The sequence below is a fragment of the Conger conger genome, chromosome 9, assembly GCF_963514075.1.
Source record: "Conger conger chromosome 9, fConCon1.1, whole genome shotgun sequence".
Classification (NCBI taxonomy): Eukaryota; Metazoa; Chordata; class Actinopteri; order Anguilliformes; family Congridae; genus Conger; species Conger conger.
In genome coordinates this window covers 20716966-20735694 of record NC_083768.1, presented here as the reverse complement: position 1 = coordinate 20735694, position 18729 = coordinate 20716966, and the positions used below count along the sequence as shown (strand labels likewise).

The following is an 18729-nucleotide window of genomic DNA, read 5'->3' as shown; positions in this document are numbered from 1 at the left end:
CACTGACCCTTGGAAGGTCCTCTTTTCTTTTGGCATGTCTTCAGTAACTAATCGCCAAAATGGCGCGGATGCAAATCAGAACTTGTTCAAACGTGTACGGCCCTGGAGAATAGCTCTGTCGCATCGGCTGTTAATAGAATTCCAAGAAACAAAACTGCTGATTAAAGTAAAATTCGGTCGCGGGAGACAAACAGTGAGAGAACAATTATTTCATTCTTCCGGCTGCGCCTACAACTCCGTCCATTCTGGCTCTGTAGGAAACAACGAGCAAGCTGCGCATTTGCGCCAGCCGTTGATGAGGCACACCAGAACGCAAACCGTCAATGGATATTTTTTGCCCAATTCCGTTTTCTCCCCCCGTAGATATGTTATATAACTGTCTGGCTATTAAGGTAGGCTTACTGACAAAGTGGGTGTTGGAGTCTCTTTTAATTACAAACTTATTTCAAATAATCAGTTATTTACTAGTTATTCCAAATTCCCAGCCTCCATGCTACCAAATGCAGTTCGGCCCGAGTGCAGCGTTCTTATTATTCCTGTTCTTATCGATCTTCGAGATCAAGAGATGCTGCTCGCTAAGGAGAGAGAATCATGGTTCGTGACTCAACCTCAACGCTTTTACCGTTTCACACCCTTCCCTCCGGCCAGTTCTTCAGTTCTGCTGCCAACTCGACCTTGTGTCTTACCGCCACCCGCTGGCTACGGTGTGGAATGGAAGTATCTGCCAGAACATATTGGGGCATATTTGTGGTTTTCCTTTTTGTGAATTTCATCTTTTTAAGCTCATTCTAGAGGACCACCTGTCACAGCGTGTGCTAAAATATGTCATTATCTGTGGACAGCAAACGTCAATATAGCTATTGTTTAATCGCTTTACTGTTGCATTGCTGTAGTCAACCTTCATTGCAAAGGAATCTGACATCAAAAATCCAAATCCTACAGCATGCACTGGCTTGGCTGTGTAGCAAAGTTTGCTAATAAACTGTAAACACAGGAATGAATGTTTCCATTCCCCTGTTTGTACAGTGATTGTCCCTCCCCCTTTCCGTTTAGTGCGCTGGGTGTGCCCTGCTCAACGAGGAACAACTTGTGAGTTGTTTTATTTTTTTCAGATTTTTGTGAAATACTGAAGAACTTGAATTAATATTTTAAGTCACCGAGGCCAACATCGTTATCTTTTTGTATGTGCTGGCATACAGTTGCTGCATTGCCTTTAGCATGAATTTGTGTGGCTAATTTAGTGAATTGTCGAAGGCAACAATGGGACCATTTACATAATAGTTAGTTTGTCGGCTTTAGGGATGCGCCTTAGTGTTCTGACTTAGAAATTGTAAAATAACAAATGGATTAGATAAGTATCTTGGCTAATGCCAATAGCTTCAATTTGCCCAAAACACACCCCAACCATGGCTGAATACAAATATCCATTCTTTTAATGTAAATTATACTTCATGGAAGATTGGAAGCACTCGGATTTTGAGTGCATTGTGTACAGTTCCCACAACTCTTTGGTCCTTCCTCCCTGGTAGAATGTGACACATTCTAATAGTAGAAGCAGGTATGAGTTGTCGCTATGGAGACATGTCACTCTGCGTAACATTTATTCATTTATTTATTTTACTTGTGTGATGAAATTGTTGTGTCTGTATTCAAAGTCTATCTTATGTACAACTGACACCCCCCCAGCTTTACCCAAGCCCAATAATACGTTTTTGTTATTGTGTCCATTTACAAATAAGTAAAATTAATGATGTGCAGCAACTAAACTAAAATTATGTGGGTGTGTGTGTGTGCATGTGTGTGTGTGTGTGTGTGCTTGCCTGTGTGCGTGCTTGTGTGCGTGCGTGTGCATGTGTGTGTGCGTGTTTCAGGTTGAGAGAGGACAAATGATTGACGGCTTGCTGCACGGAATAAAAGGAGCGAAGGGAGATCGGGTAAGGAAGAGGGGACAAGGGTTGAGTCGGGTGAGGGGCTACTGTAGGTGATGACCACTGAGGAGGTGGGGGGTATGACCACAGGTAGTATTTCAGCCTGAAAACACATTACAAACACACAGCTGTGCAGAACAGCAGCAGGGCGGCAGTGTGGATCCCTTTGTAGCTACTCCAGGCACACAGCAGTAGTCACTCCCTGTGGTGGAGGTGTAATAAGGGTGTGCTCGTAGCAGTGAGGAGCACATCACCCTCTGTCCCAACACCTGTGGAGCTACTATTGGACTGTGTCCTTGCCAATAAAAATGAAGACACTGGAAGCCATTATACGCTGCACATACTAGCATTGTTATGCTCCTGTTCTGCTATTCTTACACAACCGACTCCAATTTAGAATGGCTCATTGTGCTTCTCGGGCACAAAGAGCCAAACAAACTAAAAATAAAAATAGAATCATTGAAGGGAAGCAGACTCCAATCTGTTATGGTGACATTGTATCTTATAATGTCTTAATGTTGTAATATGAACAGCTGTTGAGGAAATTGTGCTGTATGTCGATGACAACATTTGGAACACTTCTTCCAGGGTTTTGACTGCTCTGGTTCTTCCGGCCCGGTAAGTGTCTGGTTCAGTCCATGCATTTAGGAAACTGCAACATCTGCAGTGGAAAGGTTTTGTAGTGTCGTAGGGATAAATCTAGGCTGAGCGAAATGATACATAATTGTATAAATTGTATGAATAACACAGCCATAATTATTTCTGTCATTTATTTAATCTACTTTATATTAAAATTGACCAGTAAAGTGCAATTTGGCTTTGAACTCTTTCAAAGCCAAATTGAAGGTTATATGCTATCATGTAAGATGAGTGTGATCATGGCCATCTGACTTCTGTAAGAATAATTTTTCATTGGTTGCACAAGCCGGTATCTGGTCTGCAGTGTTTTCGCTCAGATAAACAGCCAATTAACTCTACTGACACGATGGTCTCCGGAGACGTGTAGTGAGAGCAAGTGCGTTTAGATTTATTGCTGCAGTAAACTGAAAAGAATCTGTGAAAGACCAGTGGAAGGTGCTAGACTAGTGCAGCTCGCCTTAGCGTTGGTTGGTGGGGCGTCTCTGTCGAGCGGTGCCCTGACAGACGTCTGTGTTTCAGTGCTCGACGGGGCCCAAGGGAGAGAAGGGGGTGAAGGGTGAGCCGGTGAGTGTCTACCCCCAGCGCTAATGCGCGGGGCTGTGATCGATGGCCGAGTCGGCCTGCTCGGATCAATGCATTGTTTAACCCGCTCCGATGGAGCAGAATGAACATCTTAATAGAATATCCCATTGATTTCTGCTATCTTGTCTCTTTCGTTTCAGGGGGGCTCGGGAAACTGGGGGGACGGATCCAGGCAGAAGGTGGGGAGCGAGAGGTTATCTGCCTATCCATCTACCTGGGAACAGGAATTTGCCACTTGAGATCACACTGTCATTTTTTTATTCTCTCTCCCTCACTCTCTGTCTCGCACGCTCTCTCTGTCTTGCCCTCTCTCTCCCTCTCCCTCTCTGCCTCTCTCTCTCGCTTGGTAGGGGGAGAAGGGTCAAAAGGGCGAGGATGGTTTGCAGGGTCTGTCCGGGTTCCCTGGAAAAGATGTGAGTGAGAAGTGAGTGTGTGTCTCACACACACGCACACACACACACGCACACACGCAGATGATAGATAGCACCGGTCCCCGATGACAGAAGCTTTTAAAATGAATTATAATAAGTCTCTCGCCTAGATAGTCATTGATGCCTATTCTTTGAAAGTTATCTCTCAAGTCTCTAAGTCTGCTTAATGCCCTATGGATTATGGTAGACTAACAATGCACTGGGAATCGATGAGACCACATTGATTACTTCAAATGGAAAGAAGAGAGCTTATTAAAGCACATTTCAGCCCTTTAATCGCCCCCTCACAGCAAGTGGTGATAACAAGGTTAGCAAAGGAGTGCAGCATTACAGCATTATAACCTGTCTGAAATGTATGCGCTGTTTCTTCATGGGTAACGGTTTTTTGAAAAGCTTCACCCTTTTCTTTGCTCGCTTTATTGTCAAAGACCTGACTTTTATTGATTGCGCTTCCAAAACGGTTGTTAAGTTGTCTAATTAACTCGTTTCCACATTAATTTTCTTTCCAGGATTGGTTCTTTAAAGTTGGTAATTAAAGCTGAGTCATTTTACAAGGGTTGTGTCCCTGAGTTTGTGAAGCATTCAGTGTTCTGTTGGGTGCGGATTGATTCTGGAACCAACCCCCTCATGTGTGGGTGCATGTCTGTCTTTCTCTTTCTCTCTCTCTCTCTGTCACTCTCTCTTTTTCTCTCTCTCGCTGCAGGGTAGAGCTGGGTCGATATGTGTGGTTGGCCCCAAAGGACAGAAGGTGAGTCTCTTTAAATAATGAAGATGAAATTAATTGGAAAATACTGCACCGTTGGTAAAGTAGTGAACAGCGAGGTTCAGCTCAAGGAAAACTGGATAGAACATCTGTCAGAAGCTTTCCTGTTTGCTTTGTATGAGTCTTTACCTGTTTAGCTGGAAAGCCCTGTGTGACTTTTAGTCAGATACCTTGCTGTGTGTGACTGAATTCATGCCTGTATCCAAGGTATCTTTACCTCTGTATCCTAGTTTGTTTAAAGTGCCTGTCTGTGTGACTGTATACCTTCACCGTGGGTGTGGGTGTGGGTGTGACTACATCCAAGCCTCTATCTAATGTGTCCTTATCTATGACTGTATCCATGCCTGTATCTAAGGTGCCATGTCCTGTGACTGTGTCCAAGCCTGTATTCAGGGTCTCTATGTATGTGTGTGACTGCCTCTGCTCTGGTATCTAAGGTGTCTATAGCTCCGTAATCATCGTCTTTCAATGACCTCATTGGTTCTCTCAGGGCATCCCGGGGCTGGTTGGGCCAGAGGGTCTGGCAGGAGAACCGGGTCTCCCAGGGCTCCCTGGGCAGCCGGGTGCTGGGAAACCTGGACTGCCGGTGAGTACGGGTCCCATGGACCAGTAGGGTCAGGCTTGAGCTTCATTTTCTTTAGTAGGAGTAACACCAAATTTCAAAGTAGACTAAGCAGCCAGTACACAGAAGGCTATTTGAATATTCCAGCTTTTTGGTGCTGGCCATGGTGCCTCAAAACCTATTTTCTGATTAAATGAGTGATTCAATAGTTTGAAATACTCCTGTGTGTAAGGACATGGAAATAGATGCATTAGCCTCCCTTTAACTTGTGGTTGTTTACTTGTGATCACAAACTTATTTGTTTTAATTTGCATTGAGGTTTTACTCAATGTCCATCTGCAGCCGGGTTCACCTGGTTCACATAGCTTCAAAGTTTAACAACTAATTATTTGACCCAGGTACGTTAAACTTGTGAAAATGTGTCTCAACCCTCACAAAAGTCCATAAGCTCATTGTTTTGTAACTTACACAAATGTGTTTGAGAAAACCATTATAGTTCTAGAAGCAAAAGTATGCTTCATATTAATCATTTCCTGCCTGGAAACCCCCCTAATTTATGTATAACTAAAGTTAGATTCCTTAATAAGTTGCCTATGCTGCTGTTGTTACTGTAGGGAGAACAGAATACCCCAGAATTACCTAGCCTGGCTTACTGCTGTATAGTCTTCATCTGTGGTCTGATGGGTGGGTGGGGCTTGGCAGACAATGAGGGAATTAATGAGCTTGCGGTCTCATTTTATTTATTTATTTTTGCCTTTCACACAAGCCAAGAAGAATCAAACTGGATTTAGCTCTGTGTATGTGTGTGTATGTGTGTGAGAGAGACAGAACGAGCGAGAGAGAAAGCGATTTTCATTTCCCAGTGGGATAGGGAGTGATATTTCCCTTGTCGCTGTGTAATGAGATACCTTATTAACTAAGGCACGCTGTGTTCCCAGGGGAGGCCAGGCGGACCTCCAGGATCGAAGGGGGACAAGGTGAGAGGGAGGGGGCTTTTTCAACTGCAGCAGTGACAGAACAGACCAATGGCCAGTTCATACACTTTGTTAAAAATGCTGAGAACATGGTTCAGTATCTGGGTTAATGGACAAAGTTAGCTGCTCGAGTTGAGACCTCCCAGAACTTTGTGTCTGTGTTCATTGTTTTTTGCAAATATATTTGTAATGCTGTCTGATGTTCTTTTGCTGTTCTTCTTGGGTACTTTTTTATACTTCTGTACATTGCAATCATAGCTGTGTCAGCAAGTGTACCCGACACGCTCGTATTTTCAAGACTGCATTTTTTTGCACTGTAATTACTATCTGTAATTTTAGGTAAGTTAACATTATTACTGTCAGTTAACTATATTTAACTTTTCTTCAAAGATCTGTTAAGTGACGAGATTGTGGGGTCATACTGTAAGTGCAGCCAAAGTTGTTTCGTACTGGATTCACAGTGTTGTTTCCCCAGGGGGATTCTGGGATACCTGGCACGGATGGCGAGCCTGGAGATCCTGTGAGTGTCACTGATCAGCTGACCTCACTCTTACTACCTCAATAAGTTATCCTCAATAAATTGTGCTTTTTATGTTAGCTGCCATCCTCCTGCTAAGTAGTTTCTTCACTCATTTTATGCCTTGAAAAACATGACCGTCATTATCATAAAACCAATTTGGCTATTCAAATACCTGCATGAATGCTTCATTTTGTTTTGTCTTCACAGGGACCCAGAGGTCCAAGAGGGCCGAGTGGAGAAAAGGTGGGTTTTAGTCTTCTCAAAACGTGTGTCGTGGGGTCCTAACCCTGAGTCACTGTATTCCTTGGAATGTGCATACAATAAGCCAAACCAATCAATGCTTTAATAAGTTAATACGCTTTTCTTCTGCTCTTTTCTATTTCCTCTGGAAGACCAGAAGCTTACGGGCTGTTGAAATACCTTTACCCACCCCCTCAACCACCAACCAACCTAATCCCACACTTTTCTCTCTGTCAAAGGTTTCCAGAATCCAGCGTTTTTGATTTCAGTTCTTAAGCAAGTTGGACTCGTTTGAAAAGTTTTGCTCAGGAGTCTCTCCAGGAGTTTCATTTAACAGCGTAGATCCCCATACAAAAGTGGGTCTGAGTTAAACCTTTAGATATAAATGAAAGTGATGTCTTATTAGCCACAGCACAGCCCTGTTGGAGTGAATCTACCCCCCCCCGCCCCCCCCATACACATACACACAAATGCACACACACACACACACACATACACACACGCATGCATGCCCACACAAAAGGGCGTCTGAGTTCAACCTTCGGATAGAAATGAAAGTGATGTCTTATTAGCCACAGCATAGCCCTGCTGGAGTGAATCTACACCCTCCCCCATACACATACACACAAATGCACACACACACACACACACACATACACACACGCATGCATGCCCACACAAAGGGGCGTCTGAGTTCAACCTTTACATAGAAATGAAAGTGATGTCTTATTAGCCACAGCATAGCCCTGCTGGAGTGAATCTACACCCCCCCCCCGCGCCCCCCAAAACCCTGCCAAACACACACACACACACACACATATACACACATAGATACTCACACACATGCCCACACAAAAGGGCATCTCAGTTCTATAAAGTTTCATAAAAAAGACGCATGCTCGCACTCACACATACACGCACGCATGCATGCCCACACACACGGTGATCCACACTGCTTATGTGTCCTACGGGGGAGGGCAGGCTGTCCCAGTTCTTAACAATGTACAGTATTGTTAAGAAGTATGTCCTGTTCATTTTGTTCCTTGGCTGGGGCCGAAGGCTAATTTCCACAGATGTGTTCAGTACGGTCTGTTGTACTCAGACACAGATGCATCACCCCGCTCCTCTGAACTGCATACTTCACGGTTACCAACCTATTGGATTTGATTGATAGGTTCTTATTACATTTCTGTTATCCCCATTCTACCGTTTCACCTCACCAGCCAGCCGAGGATGGCCTTAGATTTCTTCCCATCAGGGAGCTTTTCTGAACTTCATGTGCTATCTGGGGGCTCTGGGCTGGTATTTCCTCTTTTTCTTTCCTTCTGTTACTCTGTAAAGTGATTTAGTGACAGTCTTGTTTGAAAAGTGCTATACAAATAACTGAATTGAATTGCATTGAAGAATTTAATGCTCTTTCTCTCTGTGCCAGGGCGACCCCTGCGAGTTCTGCCCTGTGCCCACAGACGGGCAGGATATCATAACCCTCCAAGGAAAGCCAGGGCCTAGAGGAGAACCCGGGGTCCCAGGAATAGGGGAAATAGGTCTGCCGGTGAGCATTCCCAAAATTAGGAATTTTATCAGGAACACCACATTTGAATTTTCAAAGTACACTGTCAATAGCAATCAGCATTTGTCCCTTATCTTCACACTTTAGTTGTCGTAATCTTTGCCGATTCAGCATCAGATCCAACAGGTTCTCACATCCTGGTTACAAAATGGCCGACTGAAAATTGTTGCTGCTAAACCTCTGTTGGTCCCTGTACTTTTGCTCTGGACAGTTTTCTGTCTGACATTTTTCTGTGTTCACACCCTCTTTATCACCCTGTTCCACCTCCCACATTAGCCTGAACAGGGAAATTCCATTATCTCTGAGATTCCTATGTTACCATATCTGACTGAGGTCCCTTTTCCTCTGTCATTATCGGCTGATTTTCCCCTCTCTCTCCCGAAAGGCACAAGCGGAATCGTCACGGCATAATCTGCGCATTTCACTCCCTGATCATTTCATCCATTTAGAATTACATTGTCCCTTTTCCTCGCGAAAAGAATAAATTCTACAGAATAAGGCTGTCTCGGGCGCTCCATAAAGTGCCTGTGTGCTTTTCTCCGTAACGATTTCCAATAATGTCACAGTCCATCCGTCATACCTGGTTACAGAAGACCGAGGGGGTAGGGGATCGGCGAGAAAGGAAATATGCTTCACCGGGTCATAAAAGCGTCCGAACACAGGGACCCGGAAAGACTAATGCTGTGCTTCTCCTTTCCTCAGGGCCTGGCTGGCTCCGACGGGAAGGCTGGCGAGCAGGTACGTGGGTCCGCCTCGCGTTCGCATCGCTCTCCTTCTCCCAGACGGAGTCAGTGACAGAGAGGCATACGCCCCCAGCTTTTGCAACGCGTCGAATGAGTTCGGGAGCCGTCGCACAAGGAGACTAGATCCTTCTGCGACAGAACGTTAGAGAGAGCTTGCCAAGCTGGACATGTACCAAGAAGAATCCTTTGGCACACCGTTTAAATCTCGTATTTACCTCTGGCTTCTTTTTTCATGATTTACAGGGTGATGTAGGGGTGAAAGGGGAAAAGGTAAGATTGATTTCCTGTATGATGAAATGAAGGGCATTTGAGGATGTAGGAAGATAGATGGTTAAGTTGCTATGCTATTGCACTGGTCAGCTTTGTTCATCCTAAGACTCAGGAAAGTGTGAGGCTTATTTTTACACCTCGATGGGTCTGATTTAAGCCTTTTTACACGGCCAAAACCAGTAACATGACCAATGATTGGTCACGGTATTAGTTTTGCGGCAACAATTGGTTATATTATTAGTTTTGCGTGCATTAAAAGGTTTTTTTACACACTAAACTACACGCTTAGTAAATCAGGGCCGATGACTTCACGATGGTGTTTATGCACACTCATCCTCGTGCCCTGCAGGGGGAGCCCTGCGCCGTCTGCCCCACGTTGGGAGAATTGCCCGCTGCCCCGATCGTGTCCAAAGGGACGTTTGGGACAAAGGGGGAGAAGGGAGAGCCCGGAAGAGGAGACAAGGGGGAACAGGTGAGTTTCCCTGCCCATTCTGGGAATTGTGACCTGGACTGTGGCACTCTGAACCCCTTTGGGCTCAGTTATGGAAAGCTATGGCTTTGACTTTTGGTGGCATGCGTGTGTATGGTTTATCCAAGCCTGGTCTGATAAAAGTGACCCTATAAACTCTTCTAACGCAGGGGGAAGTAGGGGCTGTTGGACCTACTGGATTACCAGGAGAGAAGGTGAGGCCTTTCTATGCACCAAGCACAAGCGGTTCTTCTTCGACAAATATTTGTGTGATATTCATGTCCTTTAGTTTGACTTCCAAATAAATGCAAGTGTTGCTATTTTCACAACATATTTTAGCTTTTAGTTTTGTTGTTCATTTGAATTTTTTTGTTGTTGACTGAGTCAAAGCAATGCTCACACATTGTAATGTATTATTACTGAATATGTTGGAAGAATTGCATTTATTATTTTACATTCATACAGTCCTGCTTAATATACTGTATATTTACCCAATTAAGCAATTCAGGTGAACTGCCTTGCAACTACCTTACAGCAGTGCTCCGCTTACGGATTGAGCCTACAACCTTTGAGTTTAAAATGCACTCTACCTATTACACTACCTTAAAGATGTTGCCCAGATCTGTCTAGACACTAAACTTGTTGTCTTCAAAGATACTAAACATATGGTTTATTTTAGAGATGGAGACTCTGAATACGTGTTTGATAGAAAATGTCAGTCAGAGGGATTGACGTCAAGTGGAAATTAAGACATGATTATAGCTAGTGCAGTAAATAATGACCTCGGCCTCATCAACTAACGCTAAAATAGAACTGTTACCTGCACAGATGGCTTCGCTTATGATAGAAACTATTATTAGAATTGGTTCTTTGGACTGAATTCCCTGAATACAGTCAAGAGACCTGGGCAGGGTGCATGAAAGTGGAACTGAGAGAAACGATGTGATCTGAAATGGGGGTGGATGAAGAGGCACGTTACAGAAGACGGTTGAGCTCACTCAAACTTAAAAGCCTAAAAGTCCTCTAGGCGTCACAGTAACCAGACCTGGACCAGCTGTGCAACAGCAGCCTGAGGGGTGAACCTCTCAGACCTCGTTTCAGCGCAGTCAGCAACCCTGGTGCCAGGAAGTGTGTCTTGTTTGCACTTTCTGTTCATGGAACAACATGAAGCACTAATGTGGCCTGTCACGCGGTAGCCACGTCAGCTGGGACGTTGAGTCTGGCAGCACTGAGGTGGGGACGGGGGGGACGGGGGAGGGACACCCAAACTGTCTGTGTTGACACCTCCCTTCTGTTATCTCCAGGGTAGCCACGGTGACAAGGGATCTGACGGAAAAGTTGTGAGTTGATTTTATCATTGACAGTGCTTTTAATGGTGTAGAATGGTCCGGGGCTGATGTTTTCATTTTGGGTGTGACGAATGTGACACAATTAAGGCATAGGAGTAATGTCATTATTTTGGTTTTGCATCTTTGTAGGGCAAGACTGGACAGAGGGGGCCGCAGGGTCGCGATGGGCCAAAAGGACCGATGGTGAGAGAGAGGGGGCCACATTCTGATGCCATCGTACTGAAGGCTGTTTCCCTTTGTGCTAACCGGTTCCAGGTTGTTGTGGGTTCTGCTGAGTCTGGGTAAATGTGTTTTTCAGGGCAAATCTGGGCTTCCTGGACTGGCCGGGAATGAAGGCGCAAAGGGGGAGAAGGTAACAGATATACAGTATGCACTGCATGTGTGTGTATCTGTGTGTGTTTGTGTGTGTGTGCGTGCATGTGTGTGTGTTTGTGTGTGTGCGTACATGTGTGTGTGTTTGTGTGTGTGTGTGTGCATGTGTGTGTATTTGTGTGTGTGTGTGTGCCTCTATGTGTGCACATGCATGTGTGCGTGCATGTGTGTGTGTGAGTGTATATTGTGTTTGTGTGCATTTATGTATGTACATGTTTGTGTGTGTATGTTTTTGTATTGTGTGCCTCTTTGTATGTACATGTTGGGTGTATGTGCATGTGTGGGTGTGTTGTGTATGTGTGTGCCTCTAAGTACAATGTGTACATGTTTGTGTGTATTGTGTATGTGTGTGTGCCTCTATGTACCTGCATGCTTGTGTGTATACACGTGTCTGAAATGCATGATATTGTGGCCCCTGTAGGGCGAGTCATGTGGGCTATGCCAGCACCCCTCTGAGGTGGGCAGTGGAACGATCACTGTCAAATTGCCAAATCCGACTGGGGAACCAGGACCTCCAGGGCCTCCCGGACCTCCAGGCTCGGAAGTGGTGGGAAAACAGGTGAGATTGTTTTTATTGTGTGTATTTACAGTATGGGGTTGTCATGGTGATCAGAAGACATTCATGTATAGATGGCACAGAAACACAGGGATAGAGGTATATAGGTAGTTTGCAACAAAAAAAAAGATATATATATCGTCAAGGTGAGCAAGTAGACCTCCATCACAGATGTGTTTCAGTGCCTGTCAATCATTATTATGAGGATGTTGTTTTGACAGCTCAACAAATGCCCTCCAAGAATTGCTTCTTATTGACAGACATTGCTAGGCAAACAGTAAATCTGGGAAAATCTTATTTGCTGCATGTTTTTCAAACATATGAGCCCACTAGTTATGACCAGTGTATGAATTTCAACTACATCCCCTAATAAACATGAAATGTGACATTGGCTAAGTCAACAGAGGGTTTATATGAGGACCAGCTTGGAGCCGGGTGTTCGTAGGCACGTTAGCGAGCGGCGTTTAATGGGGTCTGGTTGAGACGGATCCTGGCCTGCAGATGGGAGATTACCGATGCGGAAAGGAATGCAGACACGGCCACCTGGCGAGGTCGAGCGCGAAGGTCTGAGCGCTAGGGCCGTGTCTGTACCTGCGTCTCACTCTGTCTGTGTCTCTCTGTCTGTCTTTTCCGCCTGTTCAGGGGGAGCCAGGTGTGGTGGGCGCGAAGGGAGAAAAGGTAAGCGCTGTGAGCTGTTTTGCTGCCAGGCTAGCGCGTCCGTGCACGAAGCCTGTTGTTAATGAAGTAACATGAAAGCTTTGCAGTCGCGGCGTGGAGGATTTGTTGCCTCTGGCTGAAGTACACAGACCGAGGTAAACAGGAACTTGAACAGACAATTGCGTTTGGAGCGGAAAATGAATTGAATTGAGTGCCGTGTTATACTTGAAAAGGAAATATAAAATTAAATAAAAGACAATTTGGACTTAATTTGAAATTAAGTGTGCGCAATTAAAAACTGATTTAAGTGAAGAAGGAACCCTTGCTGTTAATGATTGAGGTAATTAATTTTGCCATTTAGAGCCCTTTAAAAACTGAAGCATCAGACACAATTGGTTTCGGTGCTCTTAATTTGCGTGTGTGGGGTAATGAGAGACAGAGAGGGAGTGAAAGAGAGAGAGATAGTGAGAGAGAGAGAGAGAGAGAGATTGAGCTTGTATTTGAGAGAGGGAGGCTGTGTACGGATATATGAGTGATAGGCATCTCTTTACAGGGTGACCCAGGTGCACAGGGTGACCCAGGTACAGGGGGAATCCCCGGAACCCCAGGACTACCCGGAGAGTTGGGGAGAGATGGCTTACCAGGACACAAGGGCGAGAAGGTGTGAGAATCAATGCTTGTCTGTCCGAATAGTGTACTTCTGTGTATCTCTGTCTTGGTCTGCCGTTTCTAAATGCCTTTCTGCCTGTGTCTTCACATTTCAACCATTTCTCAGGCTTATATTGTTCCCATCTGACCTTTTTATGTTGTGTCTGTTTGTCTGCCTGTTTTAAGGGAGATGCCTGTGACAGCTGTCCGCCTCTCCCAGACGGACTGCCGGGGACAGGGGGATTGGCGGGGCCAAAGGGCGAGAGAGGGGACCCTGGCCCCCCAGGACTCGGTCAACCAGGAAAACATGTGAGTCTATCTGCGCAATGCTCCCCAAACATCTGCCATCACTAACAGTGACCTATGAGTATGATGACCTAACGGGCAGATGTCTGCTACCCAAGATACTGTTGCTAACCTTTCCACTTTCCAATTTCTGAAATATTTCATGCTGTCGTTGACGCAAATCCGTGCTCCGGGGTACAGGTTATTATACGTCTGTGACCTCTCTCCTCTCTCCCTCCCTCATAGGGTAAACCTGGTCTCCCAGGTGTCCAAGGACCTCAAGGACCCAAAGGGAGTCAGGTGAGGTGGTTTTGGGGAGTTTTTTACTCGATGACACCTGCAGTGAGGTGCATCTTCCCATTTGCATCTTGCATTTCTCCCAGCATGTCCTTGAAAACCCGAAACATGTTCTCAATTGGTTTCCCCTGGATAAGTAATTGAAATAAATACACACAAATATGTATTTTTTAGTAGCTGGGAACTGATATATTCCTACACATATGTATCACTCTAAAAAGGTTTTCTAAAGGTCTCCATATCACGCAAAGGCAGTCATAAATATGGCATCGAAGACACATTATTTGCGGTGACATCATCTATGTACATTTAATCTTTAAAATTAAATTCAGGAAAATGCCCAGAATTACCCTTTTCAAGGCAGCCTTAAACCCCAGGAGAGGCAGGATTGGTGCCCTTTATTTGCACGGCTCATTGAGAGAGTGGATGAGCTAGTGCCAGTTAGCTGCTCAGAAGAACAGTTTTCATCATATCTTGTTTGAAAAAGGTCAACAGCGGATTACCTTTTCTCAGGCATTATTGTACCATCTACAGTAGACTGCGTGGGTATACATGATTTGTCTTTGACACTATGTGCATATTAATAAGACCTTTGGGGTTTTTTTATGTAACTTCCTGGGATTTACAAAAGACTACATTGTTATGATGAGATCCTTGGCATAAGGGATTACATGGACCGTAATTAGATCCATGTAATTAATCTCTATGTATTATGTTAATGGAAAATGACTGATGATGACCCATCTTTACTGTTACTGAGTTTTTGTCGGTGTTGTGGTGCTCCCTGTAGGGTGAACCTGGAATTACAGGCGTTGGTCTTCCAGGACCCAAGGTAAGCATCTGTTTGATATGGGCTCTCCTTTGCTATCGCATAATTTCTCAAAGTCAGTGCTGAAGTGTGTCTTTACATTGCCTCTCCACTCTCATTCCACATTGTATTTAATAATTTATGATTTTACATTGATTTTGTGTTTTCTTGAATAATCCAACTTTATATGAATTTTAATGCAAATACTTTTTGCTCTCACAGAGGAAAGAAGTGTTCTAAAGTGAGGCTTGGCTCTCTCTATCTCTCTATCTCTCTCTCATTCTCTCTCTCACAGGGCGAGCAAGGACCCAGGGGCAAGCCTGGAGCAGCTGTAAGCCATCCTGTCTCTGTCCACCATTTCACAGAGTTATGTAGCATAGTGATTGCCACTGTCCCACTGTGGTAATGTAATCGAATGGTTAATCAACCAAAGATTCCCAGTCTGAGAGCTACGTAATGAGTATGTATTGACTGTGTATTGATCTTTTGTTGAATGGTAGGGATCTCCAGGGAAAGACGGTGTTCCAGGGCCTGCAGGACAGACTGGGGAGCAGGTAAGACAGAATAAACATGACATTTATCCGCATTAAAAAATCGCCTCTTTGCTATAAAAAGTGAAAAATATAAAACAACATAAAAAACTTTATTTTCAAATAAAAAATAAGCAGAGTAAACAGTCTTCACAGCCGCGAAATATATATCCATGGAAGAGCTTACAAAAAAGAAGCAACCTCAGCAGAACCATTTGTATATATCTTCAGAAGCAAGGTACACACAACAGACAGTTTGGGAGATAAATAAATTAGCACATTGTAAAATGTGCCCCATGGTTTAAAAAGCCAGGCTGACCAGAAGGCTTCAGGAATGAATTGCCGAGGATACAGAAACTATTCTTCATAGTAATGTTTATAGTTATGTTTTAAAAATGAGGTAGACATTGTAAAATGCAAAAACGTGAACGTCAGAGAAGACGGCAGGTGAATTAAAAACGAACTTTTCACTTTTTTGTGTTTTAGTATGAAATTGTACTTTATTGTGGTGTTAAAAGGTTGCAGGTTTTACATTTTAGCTTAGTTGTGTGAATAAAGATTCAGGTGACTCAGCATGTGAAGGCGTTCACCAGCAGCACAGCCTCTGCAGTTATAATGTGTCATAATTTCTGTGTCATAATCCCAGTCTGGTGCGGTTGGACATACCCGGGCTTGTCCTTCCAGAGTCGGGACGGGGGGACTTTTAATGGTCAAAGTTTCTCAGGTTGACATTGAACTAGTTCCATACCACTTCCTGTCAGGACACCTCAGGCTACCAGCTGTCGAGAGAGAGAGACAGAGAGAAAGAGAGAGAAAGAGAGAGAGTGTTTCTCCCTCGAGCACTGTACTGTGTGGCCTGTCGGCTGTTAAAGTGTAACAGGCTTCAGGTACAGTGTGCCTTGCACTGGAGTTGCTAACAGTGTTGGCTCATTTAGCACAACTACTGATTCAAAATGAGGGTTGTATGGAGGAATTATTGTGCATATTCTCACGCTTGTCTCATAGTCATCATAGTCTCATGCTTTTGTAAAACACTGGGAAAGTAATGACTGAAAATGTGCCAAATTGGCTGGTACCTCATTGTTCATCTTATCATCTCATTCCAATTCATTTATTCATTATTTTATCTTAATCTGCATGACTCTTCTCATCGTGTCCTCTATGTCTGCACAGGGCTCTACAGGGGAGAGGGGCCCTCCGGGGCCACAGGGGCCCGCAGTGGAAGGAGTGCCAGGGGCCCCGGTATGTGCAGGCTGTGTTTGTGTATGGGTTTATTGTAGGCATTGATTGTGTCTGCATATTTTTGTTTAAAACAGTGTGTGACTGAGTGTGCGCCTAGGGGTCCAGCACAGTGTTGTGTTTGTTAATAGAATGCATGCCAATACCGTTGCACGTCAGATAATATTAATTATACTATGGCCCAAATCCACACTTACCCAGGCCTCTAGACTTTGAAAAATGAAAAGCTGGGGCAGAGTGATCTTTAAATTACATTTCTGTGTGAAATTTGAAAATATTCATTTAAATTCACCTGAAGTCACCGGTTCCATTCCTCATATGATTCCTGTCCAGCTGTGTTTGGTCCCCAATAAAAACTTTTTTTTTTTTTAAACAAAACCTGCTGCACTATTATAGATTTTCCACAGCTGATGTGGCCCAACCATTGCCACAAAGAAGATCAATGAAAAACTACAGATGAATTTGATCCCAATCAGTCCAGTCCACATCAAACTGGAATAGATTGTAAAACTGTAGTATTTTTTATAGTACATAAAATCGAATCCATGGGTTGACAAGCCCACAGTTCACAGCTGTATACCCAAACTCACGCATACAGATGGTGATTGAGCTTTTGAGTCGTGTGTAAATGACTCAAGCTCAACACTTTAAATCGAGAGCTTTTCACTGTGGTTTGGGATGTGTTGCTAAGTGTTCCTCACCGTTGCTATACGCTTCCCGGGTTTTGTAGGGGAAGGACGGCGCCCCTGGACGGCACGGGATTCCAGGCGAGGACGGGCATCCTGTGAGTGAACATGGTCACTTCCTGTTCCTGTTTTCTCCTCCTCTTCTTCTATCCTCCTCCCTCTCTCCACTGTCCTCTCAGAGGCCTACAATGCAGACTGAGCCAGCAGCTCATAGACGACGGATTGATTGTCAGTCAGAACATCCATTGTGACACTTTCCCCGGCTTAATCTTTCTTAAATCAAGAACTTTCAGTTTCCTTTAAAAATCATTACTCTTTCACTGAACAAAGACACAAAGAGGGAAAATGACGATGCTGAATGACTAATTGAACTACTCCAGCATATAATTTTGTGCAAAAAGAAACCTTAATCACTCAAAGTGTCCTTGTGACTTAGTGAGCGTGCCTTTCTGTGGTGACGCTAGTGTCCGATTCATGATCAACAGTGCGCTCACTCTGGTGAAGGCAGCCGAACAGCCCATCTTCAGCCCACCTTCAGCAGATTCCACCCTGTTCCCTTTTCATCGACGGGCTGTTAATGAAATAAACGTAGAAACACAGACCCACATGAACAAAGCCTGATTACTGTTTGAAGCGGAGGCTTTTGCACCCTGCTTTAATGACTCTGTCGGGGATTGCTGGAAGATAATGATTATCCTGAGCGTATTCTCCATTTTGGGCTTTCTTTCATCAATTGACCGTTAATGAAATAACACTATCTCCATCTATGCTGATACTGGGAGCTACAGATCGACAGAGCCCGATTAGTCTAATGACCGGATTTGGCCAAGGCAAATTTTGACCTCCTGACAGCATGCCACCGTTTTAACCTCCTGAAAAGCAAGCTTGTTGACTCTGCCCCCCAGATTTGTCAAATACTCATTATCCAATACCGATGTGCAATATTCTGACAGTATTGTCAGTAGCATTAACATGGTAAACCAACTGAAGATGTAAAAGAAAAATCAGAACATCACATTTTGGCCAAGAAGGCAACATCCAGCATGTTTCCCCTGAAATTAGGCGCCCCTCTTTGTTGGAGGAGCCTACGGAAGACCCCAGAAACGATTTAGGAAGTGAGGTGCTCTCTAACGAAACCCCATCTAGATCCAAAATGGCAGAACGCTGTCTGCTCTCGTCTCATCTCCTCTCCTCCCGGGCACAGCAGCCAGTTTCCATATCCTCGCCGACGCCACGATGCTCACCAAGCATGTCTTCTGTGTTTCAGGGACCCACTGGCACCAAGGGGGACAAGGTAAGCCTGCCCTCTAAAGGGAAGAAGAGGCACAGAGGAGTTTAAAAGTGGGGGGGGAACAGATGGCGGGGAGCGGTTTGACAGTGAAGTGCCGGAGTTATAACGGCCTTAAGAGGAAGAGGAAGGCCTATAAATTGGTTTGTGTACCTCTGCCTGTCAGCTTTAAACTTCTCCGTGAGAGAGTTTTGGGCTCTGAAGTGCTGAATATCTGAGTAATTCTCTCTTTGGCTAATTTAGCCGTGCACAAGTGGAAGTTGGGGGTAAACAGAGCGTAATAGCTAGTGGTGTAAATGCTCATTAAGTATGATGAAGTGCTC

The 18729-nt window shown here is 44.5% G+C and overlaps 1 protein-coding gene across 1 annotated transcript in view; it reads left to right on the top strand.

Moving 5' to 3' along the window:
* The window catches only part of col16a1 (collagen, type XVI, alpha 1), a 71640-nt gene that overhangs the window by 30282 nt on the left and 22629 nt on the right, over positions 1–18729 (top strand). Inside the window, exons 10-39 of the mRNA XM_061255940.1 lie at positions 1054–1089; positions 1872–1934; positions 2517–2546; positions 3087–3131; positions 3290–3328; positions 3500–3562; positions 4284–4328; positions 4834–4929; positions 5844–5882; positions 6355–6399; positions 6607–6642; positions 8072–8191; positions 8912–8947; positions 9196–9222; positions 9572–9694; positions 9862–9906; positions 10996–11031; positions 11170–11223; positions 11339–11392; positions 11834–11971; positions 12611–12646; positions 13179–13286; positions 13460–13582; positions 13805–13858; positions 14646–14687; positions 14959–14994; positions 15164–15217; positions 16367–16435; positions 17163–17216; positions 18386–18412. Coding sequence (XP_061111924.1) covers positions 1054–1089; positions 1872–1934; positions 2517–2546; positions 3087–3131; positions 3290–3328; positions 3500–3562; positions 4284–4328; positions 4834–4929; positions 5844–5882; positions 6355–6399; positions 6607–6642; positions 8072–8191; positions 8912–8947; positions 9196–9222; positions 9572–9694; positions 9862–9906; positions 10996–11031; positions 11170–11223; positions 11339–11392; positions 11834–11971; positions 12611–12646; positions 13179–13286; positions 13460–13582; positions 13805–13858; positions 14646–14687; positions 14959–14994; positions 15164–15217; positions 16367–16435; positions 17163–17216; positions 18386–18412 — 1773 coding nt within the window. The remainder of the gene's footprint in view (positions 1–1053; positions 1090–1871; positions 1935–2516; positions 2547–3086; positions 3132–3289; positions 3329–3499; positions 3563–4283; positions 4329–4833; positions 4930–5843; positions 5883–6354; positions 6400–6606; positions 6643–8071; positions 8192–8911; positions 8948–9195; positions 9223–9571; positions 9695–9861; positions 9907–10995; positions 11032–11169; positions 11224–11338; positions 11393–11833; positions 11972–12610; positions 12647–13178; positions 13287–13459; positions 13583–13804; positions 13859–14645; positions 14688–14958; positions 14995–15163; positions 15218–16366; positions 16436–17162; positions 17217–18385; positions 18413–18729) is intronic.